The 18,322-nt window shown below is 39.1% G+C and overlaps 1 protein-coding gene across 1 annotated transcript in view; it reads right to left on the bottom strand.

Moving 5' to 3' along the window:
• The window catches only part of LOC141505697 (signal-regulatory protein beta-1-like), a 49,209-nt gene that overhangs the window by 6,894 nt on the left and 23,993 nt on the right, over positions 1 to 18,322 (bottom strand). Inside the window, exons 3-4 of the mRNA XM_074211769.1 lie at positions 11,062 to 11,376; positions 4,474 to 4,794 (exon numbers count right to left, since the gene is read on the bottom strand). Coding sequence (XP_074067870.1) covers positions 4,474 to 4,794; positions 11,062 to 11,376 — 636 coding nt within the window. The remainder of the gene's footprint in view (positions 1 to 4,473; positions 4,795 to 11,061; positions 11,377 to 18,322) is intronic.

The raw sequence follows: 18,322 nt of genomic DNA, 5'->3' as shown, positions 1-18,322 counted from the left end.
TTCCATTGATATTTTTGACATTTTGTTCTTCCATATGAATTTAGTTACTAATTTTCCTAGATCAATAAAGCATTTTTTGAAAGTTTGATTGGTAAGTAATTGAATAAGTAGAATTGTCATTTTTATTATATTGGCTCGGCCTGCCCATGAGCAATCGATATTTGCCCAGTTATTTAGATCTGATTTTATTTGTGTGAAAAGTGTTTTATAGCAGTTTCCATATAGTTTTGGACTCTGCCTTGGTGGATAGACTCCTAAGTAATTTATGCTGTCTGCAGTTACTTTAAATGGGATTTCTCTTTTCTCTTTCTTGTTATTGTGTCTTGTTATTAATATATAGAGATATTGAGGACTTATGTGAGTTTATTTTATATCCTGCAATTCCAATATGATTCTTTTTTAAATTAAATTTATTTTTAAATTTTTTCCCTTGCTACATACAAAGCAAGTTTCTACATTTACTTCAAAAATCTTGAGTTCCAAATTCTCTCCCTCCTTCTCACCCCACTTCCCCCATTGAGAAAGCATGTTACTTGATATAAGTTAAAAATATGTAGCTGTGAAAAACATTTTTACAACAGTCATGTTGTAAAAGTAAGCATACTCCCCTCTCCCCCCACAAAGAAAGAGAAACTTCAAGAACAATAAAGTAAGAAAAGAAAGTATGCTTCTGTCTATATTCTTCTTTGACTCTGGGTTGGATCTCATTCTTTATTATAAATACATTAGAGAAATTGACTCAATTTCTTTTCCCACAGATGCTATTGCTAGTTGTATTTTCCTCCATTGCATTCCCCCGCTTTTATTTATCCTACTCTCTCTCTCTTTTCACTCTGTTCCTTCTCAAAAGTATTCAATGCTATTTTTAAAAGATCATGCCTTACTTTTCCATTCAGACTCTGCTATCTGGCCTTTTTAAAAAAATCTTTTATACCTGCACTTCTAAAAATCTTAACAAGCTGGTGAGTTCCCTGTATCTTCAAACAGTTCCCACTTCTCCTCATTCCTGGAATTATTTCCCTTTGTGTCTTCAGAACACTAATCCCTATTGTTCACCATCCCTGTAAAATTTGAATACGTGGAATCAGAGCTGTTTTTATTAATACCTTCAGGTTGATATGCCTGAAACCTTTTGTGATGTTAGATTATGACATGGTTTTCTTTCTCTGTCACAAACTCAAGGAAGCAATGATTATTTCCCCTGACGGTTTCCATCCCTAACCACAAATTACACCCCATTAGAAAGCATCTGACCAACAATAAAATATCCTGTTCTTGTTTTCTCAATTTTGAAAGGATGAAATAATGTTTACATGAAGCCATACGGTAATAAAGAACTCTGTCTTTTCCAGAGGATGAATATCTCTGCTGTATCATGCTTTTACTAAAGTATTTCTTCTTTCTGTATAGAGGGTACAGATAAGAAAATAACCTCTATTTATAATATTTATATTATAAGATAAGAAAATCACTTCTCTAGTTTATACATTTTTTATGCAATAGCGCTCTACCATATTCTTCCTGTTTCCCGAGTCTTAGTAATCCTCAAGCATATATAGTTCTTAATAGATAATAGTATTCTGTCACTTTCTATTCCAATCTTATTCCCCATCAATAATATATAACCACTGAGAGCATTTTCCTGTGATATGTTTTACCATAAGATTAGAGTAGTATTAATACAGAGAATTAAGAATGTAGAGAATTTATAGTTAGGAACAAATTCTGTAATCTTTTATGTTGTTAAATTCTGTATATTGTGAAAGGCTGTTTGCTCCTGAGAGGTAAACTGACTGCTGTTTTTCATATCCTGACCTTGTCCATTGATGCTAGTGTGACAGGAAATGACATGTTGAGTTTAGAGATTCCCTATCTTGGAACAGGAAGGACCAGTACATTGCTTCCCAATGGAGACTACCTGGACCAGGTGGACCCTTTGTCCAACCTACTATAGAAGTGTATTTAAGAAGAAGCGCTGTCCCTTCTTGCTCTTCTTGACTCTTCCTTCCACCCTGCAGGTTCTTTCTCAGATCTTATGCTGCTCTGGAGCACCATGGCAGCCCCCCACCCCCCACTCCATGCCATATGGCTGGACCAATCCAGCCTTCATGGCTACCTGCTCTCTCTCTCTCTTTCTCTCTCTCTCTCTCTCTCTCTCTCTCTCTCTCTCTCTCTCTCTCTCCCTCTCTTTCTCTCTCTCTCTAGCTCTCTCTCTTTCTCTCTCTCTCTCTCTCTCTCTCTCTCTCTCTCCCAGGCAATTTCACCTAACATTTTTTAAAATTTTTGCAAGGCAATGGGGTTAAGTGGCTTGCCCAAGGCCACACAGATAGGTTATTATTAAGTGTCTGAGGTCGATTTGAACTCAGGTACTTTTGACTCCAGGTCTGGTGCTCTAGCCACCTCTCACCTAGCTTTTTGTTTTTCACCCTGTCCTTAAAGTGCTTGTTGACTCTCGGGAGAAGAAAAGTTTTAACCTGTTTACTTTGTAATAATTTGTAATAAATCCTGAGTAATTTTAAAATCCCAGGGAGCACACGGATTCCTTCATCTTTCAGTAATCCAGAATTTCTGTCTTTGATGGGGGATCCCAAATCCCATTGGCAACAGTATTTTGGTAAATATTTAACTACTAATTCTCTGGGAAGGAAAGAAAATAATCTGACAGACAACTTTATGAACAACAATTTTTTTAAAGCTGATTTTCACTATTATTATTTTCTCTATAACTTTTAAAATTTTAATTTATCAAATAAAATAAGCATTTCCAACAAAAAAGATCATTACACACAAAGTTACAAATCTGTTTTGTAAAACTTGCTACTCCTTTCAAATAAACAACAAAATAATCATGGAAATTTCTTTTTTTTTCTTCTCTTCCTGGAGATGGCTACCATTAGACACAATTATGTAAACATAGATATGTATATCTATAAATTATGCTAAACATATTTCTATTCATCAGTTCTTTCTCTGGATGCTGATAGTGTTTTTATATGTATTTTAGAGTTAATTTAAGTATCTATGTAGTCACTATAACTTATTTGCTCATTCTTAAAATTATTGCTAATGCTGTTTACAATGTTCCCTTGGCTATGCTCTTTATGATTTCATTAATTTTTCCTATCTTTGAGCTAATAAATTCTTATAGTATAATAATATTCCATATACCACAGTCATTCCTCAATTGATAAGTACTACTGAAATGTCCAGTTTTTTGCCACAACAAAGAGACTGTTATAAACATTTTAGAATATATAGTTTCTTTTTCTTTTTCCCTAATTATCTTTGGAAATAAATCAAGTAGCGATCTTGCTGGGTCAGAGGGTATAGGTTATGTAATAATTTTGGGGCATAATTCTAGATTGCTTTCTAAAATGGGTGGATCAGTTTACAATTTTACCAACAATGAAATGTGTTCCAGCTTTTCCCCCATCCCCTCCAGCATTTTTCACAAAGGATATGAACAGTCAGTTTTCTGATAAAGAAATCAAAATAATTTATAGTCATATAAAAATGCTCTAAATAATTATAGATTAAAGAAATGCAAATTAAAATAGCCTTCAGTTATTATTTTGCACCTACTTGATTGGCTGATCCCTGGAGTAAGTGTGGAACTGCTAAGTGGTGCAGTGGAAAAGGAACAGACAAACTTCTATAGTATCTTTGCCAGAAATAAATTCCAAATGGGGTCATGAGGAATCAAATACTGTAACAACTGAATAACAACAACAACAACAGAAAGGGCTGCTCTCATATACTTTCCTTAACATAAAACACTATAATGTAGAGACCATTTTTCAGTTTCTATGATATCAACAGTATTAAATTTTGGAAGAAATAATTATTATGGACCTTTGGCAATGACCCAGTAGAATTGTGGATGTTGTCTAAGAAATAGTGTGGAATAAGAGGAATAGTCTTAGAATAGAGGTCAAAGGAGAGTCCGGGTGGCACATGCCTGTTATTACAGATACCTGAGAGGTTGAAGGTAGTAGATCTCCAAACTTGGGAAGTTTTAAGCTGCAGGGAGCTAATTGGTTAATTCTAAATGGGGATCCAAAATACATTGTGCATAAATGCTGTAATCCTAAGGGTTGGGAGTAACCAGGTGGCCTAAGGAGGGGTCTTGACTTTGAGAGGCCTTACTATTTCTAGCTTGAGTAAGATGACATGAATCAATCGTAAGAAAAAGAAACAAAAGACAGGAATCTAATTTGGGCGTTTCTATTTACTAGTTAAATGAACATGAGTAGGGTATTTCACTTTTGTAATTAATATATAAACATCACCCAACTTTAAAATCCCAGAAATCCCTAAAAAGTTAAATGCTAATTTGTGAAGGAGGGGGATTATGGTCATTATCATTCTGGGTCACATGAGTTGCTATTTGAATGGAGACTAAAACTCTGAACCAACTCTGTATTAGAGTCAATAGAAACTCAATTCTCTGATTGAGAACAGAGATAAACTCACCTGTGTATGTTTGAGCACCATGTGTGGGAGAAGCTGAAGTTCTCAGTGTCCCATTGATAGGAGACTGGAAATCATGAGACACCTGACAAGTGAAAACAGTATCTTCTTTTTGTACAGACATGGGAACAATGAGTAAGGACTCAAGGTGATAGGTGCCATCCTTGTTCTCAGTGGGTGTAGTTGACTTCTCTCCTCCAACATTGATGCCATTCACCAGCCAGTTGACATTTAAGTGGTTGGGGTAGAAGTTGATCACATAGCAGGTGGCTGCCATCCAGTTTGAAGAAAATGACAGGCTTGAAACACCAATTTCAGGTGGAACTAGAACAATATAAAGAAAAGTTAGCATGGTAAAGACAAGAATCCAAGCCCCTGACCAGTGGTAGAGGCAGAGAGGAGATAACATTTTTTAATTAGGAGTAGGTGCTCATGGTTCCCTCCATTTTTTAATGATTCTTATGTAGGACACATTGGTTATTTTTTCACCACTAAAAGTTCCTTGAAGGCTAGAAGTCATCTGTGTGGTGACCCAAGCATGGAAGGTGCATGCCTTCCACATAGAGATAGATTTATTATAGGAGAATACTGTTATTTCATTTGTGCAGGGACCCAAAGGGACCAAAGCATATTGAATCAACATAGTTCAATGGTAAGGAGCTGAGGCACATGCATGGAAGAGATGGAACTTAAGTGTCACAGGCAGAATTTAACTCAGATCTGTCTGATTCCAAGATCAGCACTCTGTCTACCATGTCATGATGTCTCTGTCCTTTGACTGCTTTTGTTGATGGTCTTGTTTGTGAGGGATGGAAGAGCTGTGGATCTGTGAGATTGACTCATCTACTGTAGGATCCTATTAAATGCTTTTGAATGTAATTGACCCCAATGACTCAAATCCAATGAGGGTTGAATATTCCTCTCTCTTTATTGCCTCCTTATATCCTGAACCTCAGATGTCACATAGGTGGATTGTAGGAGAGACAGTGGGGTATAGTGGACAGGGTCAGGAAGAATTGAAATCAAGTTCTGTCTTTGACCTAAACTGACTATGAATTGACTAAGACACTGGGGCAAGTCATTTAATCCCTTACATTTGCTTCTAGTAAATAATCCAAACTCTGAGTTCAAGAGTTGCCAATATACACCTGAATCTGCTACCTAGTAGAGGAAATCTGCACCCTGGGAGATCTTAATACTGATGACATCATAGATTTGACCAATGATATCACCACATTCGTCAGATGGATATTCTAATACTAACCACCAGGAGACAAAAGGACCTCTTTCTCTATCATAGCCCCATTGCATGATTCCCCTAACTCTATAAAAAGGCATCTATATTGGGACTATGGAAACTTCCCTGTCATGGAGAAAAGAGAGAAGGAGAGGACTACATTTCCTGAGATTGCACCAGACTGTTTAGAATTTAAAAAAGGTAGACTCAACTCTTGTTCAGGGAAAACAACTCATGTTTCATATAACAGAAATAATATAGAGAGAATATATCTCAGTCTATAAGCCAGTAGCCCTACGTTCTCTTTTAAAAAAAAAATCATGTCAGCAGGTTCAACCAGTAGGGTCCAGCTCTTTCAATCTAAATCCTGACCTCAAGGTGTTCAAACATGGTGGCTTACATAGTTTTATAACCAGTAAGAAGTAAAAGGAGCTGGGATATTTATACATATACTGATCAAGGGCAATTTAAGAACAGGCACCTTGCAATACCTCAATGAAGAGTCAGCCGACAAGAATGCCAGCAGAATTGGGTACTCCTTGATTACTAGTAGTGGTCATCTGTCATTCCTGGTGTTTCTGACCTTGCATTTTGCTCTTTCCTCTGGACAGGGGTTCCTAAATATTTTAGGTCACAAACCTTTTAATTTTCAGAAGAAGTTCCCCTATCACATATTCAATATAAGAAACAACCAAACTCTAGAATTCATCATGAATGTGTACAAAAGACCTAAATTGAAGGGATTAGTGAATTAGAAGAGGATAATATGGTTCTTTACCAAATACTCCCTTTAATTGTTTAATAATCTTTTATCTACTGGGGAGGAGATGACAACTTCCACCCTAGATCAGTGCTCTATCAACAGCCCCACCTAGCTACCCCATCAGTAGATTTTCAAAGAAAATCCTTTCACTTTTTGGCCTCCCCATAGCCATCTACAGTGACCAGGACATACATTTTACATCTTGAGCCCACGGAAATGGGTAGGAGACACTGGTATTTTGTATTCTTACCATATGCCCTATAGATCCGGAAAGTTGGACTGACTAAAAAGCATAATGAACTCTTAAATACCATCATATTAAAACTTCTGGGGGAAAAATTGGGCCCCCAAATTGGCAAGTTGGTCCCTGAATTATTGGTCATGCTGAACATACTGTCCATATGGCCCCTTCAACCTCCATCACAGCCCACATAATTAACATCCTTTTCCTTGTCTCAATAACCTCATAACCTTATGACCTCATAACTTCAAATGGAATCAAAGGGAATACCAGACATTTCAGTACCCACTTCTAAGACCAATCTCTACAACTTCCCCCTCATAGTGGTCAGGTCCAGGAGATTCAGGGGGGTGAAATAGTATGGGTGACAGATAAAGGTTTAGTGACACTTTGGCATCCTCAAATCACAGAGGGAAGGGAAACACCATTATATCAGTCTCCAGACCACTTGAGAATCTGCCACACTTCCAGAAAGGTGGAACCATGAGAGCCACTCTGAGGAGTGATGGCATTATCATCCTTATGTGACTTCCAAACTACTCCTAGAAGGAAGTGAGTGAGTTTTTCAAACCAGGGAAAATTCCTAGATCAACAATAACAAAACCAATTTTAGCTCCACCTGATGGTACTGTGCTTATGTCAGAAGGGAATTCAAACATGTACCCCACCCTGAAAAGGAGCACCATGTTAAGTGCCATGGATCTACTCCACCAATGGTGCAGGACATTCATGGACTGAGAACTCTGGTGATGTCACAACCCATCATCTTTGTAAACCAGGACTTTATTTTATCTAGGGCTCACAAATCACTGCACTCTGACTGTAGGTACAATGACTTCTGATAATGTACGCACTACACAGCAAGGTATATCCTCCAGGCCCTCTTCCCTGTTCAGAGGCTACAGAGGCCCTCACCATTGAACTCCTTCCCAAAGCTTTCAGTCATCCACTCTTCAACTGCCTTCTGACCTTTAGCACCATCTGGAGAGGCACCAGAGTTATACCACATCATGACCTGGGTCACACTCTTGTGACTACCTACCAAGCCTTCATCACTATGCTGCATGCATTGTTACAAACACTACATCCAATGGAAGGAAGAAGTTCTTTAGATTTGAACACCTTGATCATTGGCACCTTCAGAAGAATTATAAAATGCATAGGCATTCTCTTATTTGGAAGTTCAGCAACTGGTGTAGCAGATGCAAGAGGAGCAGCAACTAGAGGTACTGCAGTTGAAGGTGTCTCAGTGGGAAATGCACTGGGTGGCCAAATAAGAATATGTATAGGAGAATTCTCTCCTTTCTTTCACTACAGGAATCCCAGGAACTCCTACTAACCTGGAAGTTGTCCAGGTTAAGGAATGATCCAGTCAAGCCCCACAAACAACCAAAATCTATGAGAACAGTTTCTAAGGCTGCTAACAATGGTGCTTTTATTCCAGGATCGTGAACATTTGTCAGAACAATCCTCAAAGCAGCATACATTCCTTTAGTCATCTCAACCTTGGGACGGGGGTGGGACACCCAATGATGCCTCCTGGGCCTATTCTGCCAGAACTTACCTCTAGTAGCCAATTTGCTCAATGTGGGGACTATCTTGAGCCATATGCCTGTTGTCACATGCTGGTCACCTTCACATGCCTAGGAGAATTTAGGAAGCACCTCACAGAGCCAGTCAGAGAATGTGAAACACTAAGTTTTTTGATTTTTTTTTATAATTTGCTGAATTTGTTTTACAACAAAGTCCTGAAAAAACTAGATCCCCCCCCCCCCCATCTGGCTGGTTCACTATAGTCCCTCCCTATCAATGAGCAATCTCCATATGACTGGTTAAAGTAGCTCTCCCCTAAAACCCCCCTCACCTTGCTCAGTATTGAGTAATTTATAATCCACCACGAACATGATTCACCATCAGGAAAATGATTCACCACTGTAGATGATACCCACACATCTAACCTCATTAAAGCCTTACATTGAGATGAGCAAAAAAACCATGTTTTCAACCAGCCATTGCCCATGGACCACTGCACAGGACTCTGACATTCCTGAAAATACTAGTGAGTATCACAAGTTTCTCAGGAACTGCTCCACAGAGTGTATTCAGATGAAAATATATGCCCCCATGGACAATCTTGAACTGAGTCAGCAGACTTCAACACTACAGCAATCACCTGGATGAATAAAACCTGACTGGCAGTGCCAAAAGAAACATGGTAGGTGGTGTGTACCACCAGTTTTTCAGGAGCCTGTCTACATACACAGTCCAGTCCTTTTCTTGCTTAGTTTGACATCCATTCCAGTCACCAAATGGACCTTATCTATTATGGAATTTCCCAATAATACCTGCCAGATCCCCCTGGCATCTTGCACCATGACTAGTGTGCAGTGGGACATGTTATGATGGGCCTAGGAGCACTTACTGTGCATATAACCTGGGAATTTGTAGGGGAGGAGAACCATAGGAAGCTAGAAGATATAAACATGGTTATGAAAGAGTAATTTAAAGATCAAATTGAGGACACTATCACAGAACTTGATAAATTGACTGAAAAATAATATACTATGGGAGCTATGGTGACCAACAGGCCTGGTACTACCTGGGAACCAGACAAAGAGAAGTTTGTGGTTTGTAAACTCTTCCTGTTGTAAACTCTTCAGTGTTTTGGAGTAAATAGCTCTCATCATACACTAAATGATAAATCAAATGAAGACTGGTTGCACCATTATCACAGAGGTTAAAATCTTTCCAGGGACTATGAATGTGTTCACTAACCCTTTCTCCTGTATTTTTCCAGGCAGATGCATAGGATTCCTGGAAAAATGTTTTGGGTTTATTGAATTATTATTCTTGTTGTGATTTTGCTTAGATTCCTCCATAGACATAGTAGTGCATAATGACGGTTGGGGAAAAAGAGGTGAATTATGTAAAAAATTGTACTTCTGTTCAAACTCCCCTATCCCAACAACTCTCCCATCTTCCATAATGTCTAGTGGTCCCAATTTTAATCCATATTTTGATGAGTGATTATCTGGGCCTTTCTCCCTCGGTCTTCTTTTCCACTGCTACCTATCTCCCCATTTACACCATTCCATACCTTGTCCCCACACTATTTGCTTCCCTTTTGTCTCTTGTCGCTGTACTTTCTATGGTTTCTTGACTTCCCTGCCCTTCCCCACCCTCCCTTCCCCCCATCCTCTGGGTTATTTATGTTGTAATTGCCTCTTTGTATCCTGCTGCCAATAATGATTTTTCCCAGTAAGCACTCAACAAATTGGGTGTACCTGCCTCCTTTCCATAATTTCATAATCCATTGATTTCTTTTCTTCTCCTTCTACTCTTTCTTATCTTCCTCTTCTTTCTTTTCCTCCTTCCCCTTCTCTCCCTCTATGGCAATCTCAGAGAAAAGAGGCTGGTGAAACATATTCCAGACTTCAATACTAACTACTTGTATTAAGGAGCTACTTTGGGGTTGAGTTATAGGGACACTGATCTTAGAATCAGTAGAAAGGTTCTAATCCACATCACTTCTGGGATACCCAATAGTCTTGTGACCTACAGAAAGTCAACCATCCCTCTGATTCTCAGCTTCTTAATTACTAGAAGAGGAATGATCATAGGCCCTCTAAGATGACGTAGCTATTGTGAAACATGAACCCTGTTAAGACCATATTAAATTGATCATTGTTCATATTTTTAGTGTTTGAAGGGTGACTCTGGGAAAGAGACTCAGGGATGCTGTGAGATCAAGACATGATTATAATATCACCTGAACTTTTAGTATTAGAGGTCCTTCCAGAACTTCTGAAGGCTCTATTTGAAATTCATTGTTAGGTGGCTCAGGGGTTAGTTTGCTGGATCTGAGGTCAGAAGCCCTGAGTTCAAATCCAGTCTCAGACACTTGCTAGCCTTGTGACCCTAGGCAAATACCTTAAACCCCCCTTTTTGGCAAGACAGTGGGGTTAAGTGACTTGCCCAAAGTCACACAACTAGGCAATTATTAAGTGTCTGAGGCTGGATTTGAACTCAGGTCCTCCTGACTCCATGGCCCATGCTCTATCCACTGTGCCACCTACCTTCTCCCTCCCCTTAATCCCTTTTTGTCTCAGTTTCCTTAACTGTAAATTGGGGATCATAACACCACCCACTTTCCAGGGATCTGTGAGGGTCAAATGAATTAATTTTTAAAATAACTTGGCCCAGTGCCTTGCACATATTAGTCATTTAATAAATGTTTATTCTTTCCTAGAGAAGGGCCAAGCTTGTAAGGTATTCCTGACCTCAGACCAAGCTAGAAATAAAACGGTCATACTGGAAGAGAAGGAAGTGCCTGGGCCATGACTTACTTACCTCGAATAATGTCTGACAACTTCATTTTCCCACGTAGAGGATTCTGTAATGTGTCGTGAAGAACTTCACAGATGACCTCAGTGTGAAGATCACTGACTGTGAGCAACACCTGGATAGCACTGGTGAGGTTGTAGGAAACACTGTCTCCCTTGGGGAAAACATGCGTCCAGAGGGCAGGAAGCTCAGTGCTGTTTTTAAACCACTTTAGAGTGATGTCTTTAGGGAAGAAGCCCATTGAGTTACAGGAGATATTCACCAGCTTGTTGATGCCTGCTCTCTCCTGAGGACCAGACACCAGTGGCAGAGAGGGTTTGCCTGGAAAAATCAACCATTACATGAAATAAATTTCTTTCTGCCATCACATCAAATGAAATAATTGATGCAAACTGTTTTTTGTTCTTCTTAAAGTGCTCTGTGGACTGAGCTAGGTTTTGCAGTGGATAGAGTTCAGGGAGACCTGAGTTCAAATTCAGTCTTAAACACTTAACTTTCTGTGTGAGTTAGTTTTTTCATCTGTATGTTGAGGGAATAATAACAGCATCTACCTTCCTAGTTGGTTGTATGGAGCACTTAAGAAAATATCTCTAAAATACTTGACACAGTTCCTGGAACAAGGTGGGCAATATCTAAATGTAAACTTTAATGACAATGATATCAATGAAAATGGAAATTCTCATTATCACTTGCCACTGAATAAGTCGTAGCTTAGTTTCTTAACCCCACTGATTACTCCTACCTACACTTCTAGATTTGGAACATTTTTTAAAAAATAGAAACCTCTGTAGAAAGTATATTTATAACCTTGAACTTGCAGGCTCTTCATTTTTCACATTGCTGCTTAAAAAAAGGGAGACTTAAAGAGATGCTAATTTAGAGTACACGCATGGATGATATCATTGGTGCTGAGATTTCTTTTATTTCTTATTCTTAAGAGAGACCTTCACCCCTTCAGGGTGTCCCAATATCACTTTTTTTTTGACAAGTGTATTTCTGGTATTTTGACAACATTCCCAGCCCATTGTAGTTGCACTTTCTGTAGTAATGTTTGAATGCTTGACAGTTTAACTTGAGAAAGGACCTCAGTGGCTGGTATCTTCTCCTGCCAGGTGATCTTCAGAATCTTCCTAAGACAAATTAAGTGGAAGCCATGCAGTTTCCTGCTAGATTGTCCAGTTTTCACAGGCATATAGCAATGAAGTAAGCACAACAGCTCTGTAGACTTTCAGTTCTTCTATACTTTCTTTTGGAGCCTCCCAAATAATGAGATACTTGTAGCAATGCATGTATCAACCTCACTGTCAAAATGTACTGCTGAAAAGGAAAATGTGTACCTTTATGGAAAGGTAAATAAACTTGTCCACAATACTCAAAACTTTTCCATTTGCTGTAATTGATGGTTCCATATATGGATGGTGTAGTGCCAGCTGATGGAGCAATGTGTTTTTTTGGTTTTAATTGTTAGACTAAAATTATCACAAGCAGCAGAGAATCAATCCAAATTTGTTGAATCTCATTTTCAGAAGCTTTACTGAGTGTACCATCATCTACAAACAGAAGATCATGCCAACACTCCCTCCACTTTGGTCCTGGCTTGTAGCCTTTTCAAGTTGAATTTGATAACATGGCTGAAAGCATCATGTTAAAAAACATGGGAGCAAGGACACATCTGTGTTTCTCTCCATTGGTGATCGGGAAATCTCAAGAGCATTGTCTATTATCTAAAACCCTGGAGCCTGGGCATGCTTGTCATCATGAAATTGATACACAATACTGATGAACTTCTCTGGGCAACCAAATTTTGATATAATTTTCCATAAACTTTCATGACTGGTGGTATCAAAGGCCTTGGCCAGATCTAAAAATGTTGTATACAGACTGCTGTTCTGTTCTTGGCATTTTTCCTGAGTTATTGGGTACTAAACACCATATTGATTGTTCCTGGACCCTTTCTGAAGCCCCCTGGCTTTCAGGGAGGTAACCATCTTTTAGGTGAAGGATCAGCCTATTGAGAAGGACTCTGGAAAGAATCTCACCAGCAATGATCAAAAGAGAAATACCCCTTGTGATTGTCGCAGGGAAATCCTTTCCCTTTCCCTTTATAGTGATTAATGATGGAGACATCCTTGAATTCTTGAAAATTTGAGTCAGTTTTTGGATGAGCAATGGACCCTTCACCTTGTAGATCTCAATTGGAATAGAATCAGTACCAAGGGCTTTGCTATTTGAAAGGAATCTAACTGTATTCAAAACTTCTTCAGTTGGAATTTCAACTAGGAACTGATTGACTTTAATTTGAGATAAATGGTCAATGATTTCTGCGCTGATTGAAGATGGTTTATTAAGAATACTATGGAAGATGGTGTCATGAGATCAGTCTTTCCTGGGAGCTCTCTCAAAAGTATTCTAAAACCTTAAAATTATGACTAAATTTTCAAGAGACAGAACCCACAGAAAGATCCAGTGAGACAATTAATTCTCCAGCCCAAGGTAGCCTGGAATATCATGGGAAAACTGTTGTACCAGGGAGGAGGGGGTAGCAGCACAACCAGGATTATCACACAGGAGCAAAGAAGCTCCAGTCTTCCCAGAACAGCCCACTGGGTACCTAAATACCTGGGTCACAGGGAGCTCTGGCTCCCAGTAGCAGAAACAGTTTCCTGACCCGGCAACCCAGGGAACACCAAGCAAAATTTGGAAGATCAGTGGGGAAACCTCTGCTAGAGTGAGTGGGAGCTAACATGGCCCTCAGTGCAGCCCAGATTCCAGGAAACAGAAGCAGGTGCACAGAGCCTCCTGGCAGCTGCGACCAGAATGCTTAGCCCATGGAAGGTAAGGGAGTGGAGGGAGACTGTTGAGGTCTCTCCTCTGGCCCTGGAACAGGACTCTTGGCTTTGTCCATATTCAGACCCTGGTCACAGCCTGGGAGTCCTCTATTGCCATCCACAGAGCAGAGCACAGGCAGGAGAGTAGTCAGAGCCTCACATACTGAGTGTGTGTTTTGGTCCTATGGAGGACCAAAAACACACTCAGAAGGAAGTTCCAGCTTCTGCATCTAAATTCTCCAAGAAATATAGAAGTTGGTCTCAGGCTATTTAAGAGCTCAAAAAAGATTTTGAAAATCAAGTAAGGGAGGTAGAGGAAAAATTGGCAAGAGAAATGAGGGAGATACAGGAAAAACATGAAAACCAAGTCAATAGCTTAGTCAAGGAGATCCAAAAAAAATGATGAAGAAAATAACATGGTAAAAACTAGTTTAGGTCAAATGGATAAAACAATACAAAAAATTAATGAGAAGAATGCCTTAAAAAGCAGAATTGGTCGATGGAAAAGGAGATAAGGAAGCTCTTTGAAGAAAACAAATCCTTCAAATGTAGAATGGAGCTAAAGGAAGCTGATGACTTTGAGAGGACTAAAGATACAATAAAACAGTATCAAAAGAATGAAAAACTAGAAGGAAAACATGAAATATCTTATTGAAAAAACAACTGATCTGGAAAACAGATTAAGAAGAAACAATTTAAAAATTATTGGACTACCTGAAAGTCATGATCAGGAAAAGAACCTTGACTTCATTTTTAAAGAATTTCTACAAGGAAAATTGTCCTGATATCCTAGAAGCAGAGGGCAAAATAGAAATTGAAAGAATACACTGATCTCCTGAAAGAGATCCAAAAAAATAACCCCCCCAGTAATATTATAGCCAAGTTCCAGAACTCCCAAATCAAAGAGAAAATACTACAAGCAACCAGAACAGAACAACTCAAATACTGTGGTGCTGCAGTCAGGGTAACCCAGGATTTAGTAGCATCCACATTAAGGGGTTGTAGGGCTTGGAATATAATATTCTGGAAGGCAAAAGAGCTTGGAATGCAACTGAGAATCAACTACTCAGCAAACCTGAACATCCTCTTCCAGGGAAAAAGATGAACTTTCAATGGAATAGGGAAATATCAAATGTTCCTGTTGAAATGACTGGAGCTGATCTTCAAGTACAGGACTCAGGTGAAGCATCAAGAGTGGGCAAGAAGGGCAAATTATGAGGGATTTAATGATGATGAACTGCGTGCATTCCTGCATGAGAAGATGATACAGATAATACTCATATGAACTTTCTCATTTATAGAACAGTTAGAAGGAGCTTTTATAGTCAAGACATAGGCAAGAGATGAATTTGAAGGTATAATATATTTTTAAAATGGAGCCAATGGGCAAAAAGGAAATGTACTAGGAGAATGGAAAGGAGTGGTAGAATAGACTAAGATATTTCATGTAAAAGAGACAAGAAATAGCTTTAACAATGGTATGGAAGGGGGGAAGGTAAGGGGGAATGAGGGAGCTTCATTTTCATCGGAAATGGCTCAGAAAGGAAACATCACATATGCTTAATTGGGCATAGAAATCTAGAAGAAAAAGGAGAGAAAGGGGATGGGAGAAAGGGGACAGGGGGAAGGAGGTGGGGGAGGTAGGGGATAGAGGAGAGGGTAGATCATGGGAGAGGATAGAGGGATATAATACATTTTCTTTTTCCTTTTTGCAAGTTGATGGGATTGAATGGCCTGTCTGGGACCATGCGGAGGGGTGGGTGCTGGGTCTCTGTGGTGGGATGCTGGCTTGGGGCCTCTTGGATGGTGCTCTGTCCACTCTGCCACTTGGCTGTTCCACAGCACACTTTTCATGAGGGACAGAGTGAAAGAAGAGAGAAAATATAATAATTGTTAGTGGGGAGATATGGATGGAAGGAATTACAATCAGCAACATAAATCATGGAAATAACTTCTCTGATAGACTTATGTTAAAGAATGTGATCCACCATGAGACAGAGCTGATGATATTGGAACACAGACTGAAGCACATTTTTTCTCTTTCTTTCATTTTATTTCTCATGAGATTTTTTATTTTTGTGGGGAGAGGGGAGATAATGTTTACACTTATAGCAAGACTATTTTGGTAATAAATAAATAAATAAATAAATAAATAAATAAATAAATAAGTTAACAAAAGAACACTATGGAAGTGTTCAGCCCATCTCTCTAGGATCATATCCCTATTGTTGATTAATGTAGATCCATTGGCACTGAGTAGTTGAGATGCACCATTGGTCTTTGGCTCATAAATGGCCTTCAGAGATCATAAAAACACTTAGGTTTGTTACTGTCTGCATAAAATTGTATTTCATCTGACTTCTTACTGAGTCAAGAATTCTGCATCTTTCTAAACTTTGCCTGTTCTTTCCTTTTGATGGGATTAAATGCTACCTTGTTAGAAATGGATGAAATAGCCTACTTGTAAACTCTGTGGAGTTCTCATTTTTCATTTAGCAATTTCTGTATTTTCCCATCATTTTCATCAATACAGTCTTTTTTTTTAGGTTTTTGCAAGGCAAATGGGGTTAAGTGGCTTGGCCAAGGCCACACAGCTGGGTAATTATTAAGTGTCTGAGACAGGATTTGAACCCAGGTACTCCTGACTCCAAGGCTGGTGCTTTATCCACTATGCCACCTAGCCACCCCAATACGTCTTAATGTTTGTAAGTTCTGACCCAGTTGAGAAAATGTATCATATCTCTGTATATTGGATTTCTGAAAGCCACCCATTCTTTTTCTGCTACACTATTGCCAACTGTGTATTGGCTCAGTTTTCCATTCAAGTTGGCAAGAAACTGTTCCCACTCAGAGAGATACTCTAATCTCTTGACATTAATTCTTCTAGTATTTATTTTGCCTTGGGGTCACCACTTTGGTTGAATGTAAATATTTAGCTTGGAAAGAATGAGTCTGTGATCAGTCTAGCACTCTGCACCACACCTTGCCTTTGTCACTCTCACACCCTGTCTATCTCTTCTCTTTACAACTTCACAGTCCATTAGATGCTAATGTTTGCTACAAGTGTGCATCTAGGAAGTTTTATTGTATTCAGGTAATCAGAAGACAGTGTTTGTGATGAGAAGGTCATGAGATGTGCAAGTCTTCAGTAGTAGGTCCATTGCTGTTGCTATTTCCTACTCCATTCCTCCCAAAGACTCCCTGCCATTTCTGGTAATCTGAATCTACTCTAGCATTAAGTCACCAAGAATTATAATTTTATTCTCATTTGGTACATTGATATAAGGTTCTTCAAATCTTCATAAAAATTTTCTTTGACTTCATCAGAGTTTGTCATGTTGGGAGCATAGGCACTGATAATGGTGGCATGGAATTTTCCTGAAAGTTGCTGCAAATTTGGTATTTTGCTGTGATGAATTACTTCCTGATACAGGAATACAGGGGAAAAAGAAAATTAGAGATCTATTAAAGAAGAAGTTACCTCAAAAGAAAATGATAGAGAAGTTAAGAAGAGATTAAGAAAAGTCATGTGGATTGCAATTAATTTTGGCAGGCCAGCTTCCAGGTTAAGCAGCAGTCTCAAAGCAAGAAGCAAAGGAGAAAGCAAGTCTCACCTCAAATCTCTTTAAATCCCCCTCACGGTCCATGGAAAGAGGTGCTGATTTAGGAGTGCCCAAGTCCTACATTGGAGAGTCTCCCTTTTGGGGAGAGGTTCAGGGTCCACAGATTCCAGTCTGACTGGTCTTGAATGTTTTTTCAGCACCTGCATAATCTAGCTTGCCTTACCAATGAGAATGTGGCCAATGTAAGACTGAAGATCAAGATGGAGTGTTTTAACAGAGTGAAAGATTTGCAAAATTTTGTTTCCAATTAATTTCATTATTCTCTATAGCCTTGGTTCTTTGCATCCGTGTCAGTCTCATTGTCATAAATCTGTGGTTCACTCCTTTTGGTAGGTATTCAAGGTATTCAACTAGATTAGTTTTGATTGCCCCAGCTTCACAGTGTTCCCCTTCACTCTACCTACTCCAGGAAAAATGTGTATCCAGCGCTGACTTCAATAAACTGGCCTTCATTTGCCAGTTTTGCTTCACTCGGTGCTGCTATTTTGATATGACATGTTGAGTTTTCTTGCAACAAGAACTGTTTGTCTTTCAGGTCTATTGGATCTTGTGTTATTTGTGAGTGAGTGCACATTCCATGTACCCATGATGGATAGAATCATCTTTGAAGAAGTGTTTGTACATTTTTTGTGTGTTTCGAACATATTGTGGATCCCTGCCTGTTGTGGTAATCAGGGAAGGGTTAGGTAAGCAGAAGATTTTTAGGGCACCTTTTCTAGCCCCTTCCTCACATCAGGAGGTGAGCAGTGCAATCCTCAAAAGGACTTCTCAGTCACCCAGGGGGCCGCCAAAACCCATTGCTGCTTTCATTGGGGA

Source organism: Macrotis lagotis, chromosome 1 (assembly GCF_037893015.1).
Source record: "Macrotis lagotis isolate mMagLag1 chromosome 1, bilby.v1.9.chrom.fasta, whole genome shotgun sequence".
Lineage (NCBI taxonomy): Eukaryota > Metazoa > Chordata > Mammalia > Peramelemorphia > Peramelidae > Macrotis > Macrotis lagotis.
Note: the sequence above shows the minus strand (reverse complement) of the source record. Positions and strands in the feature narration are given on the sequence as shown.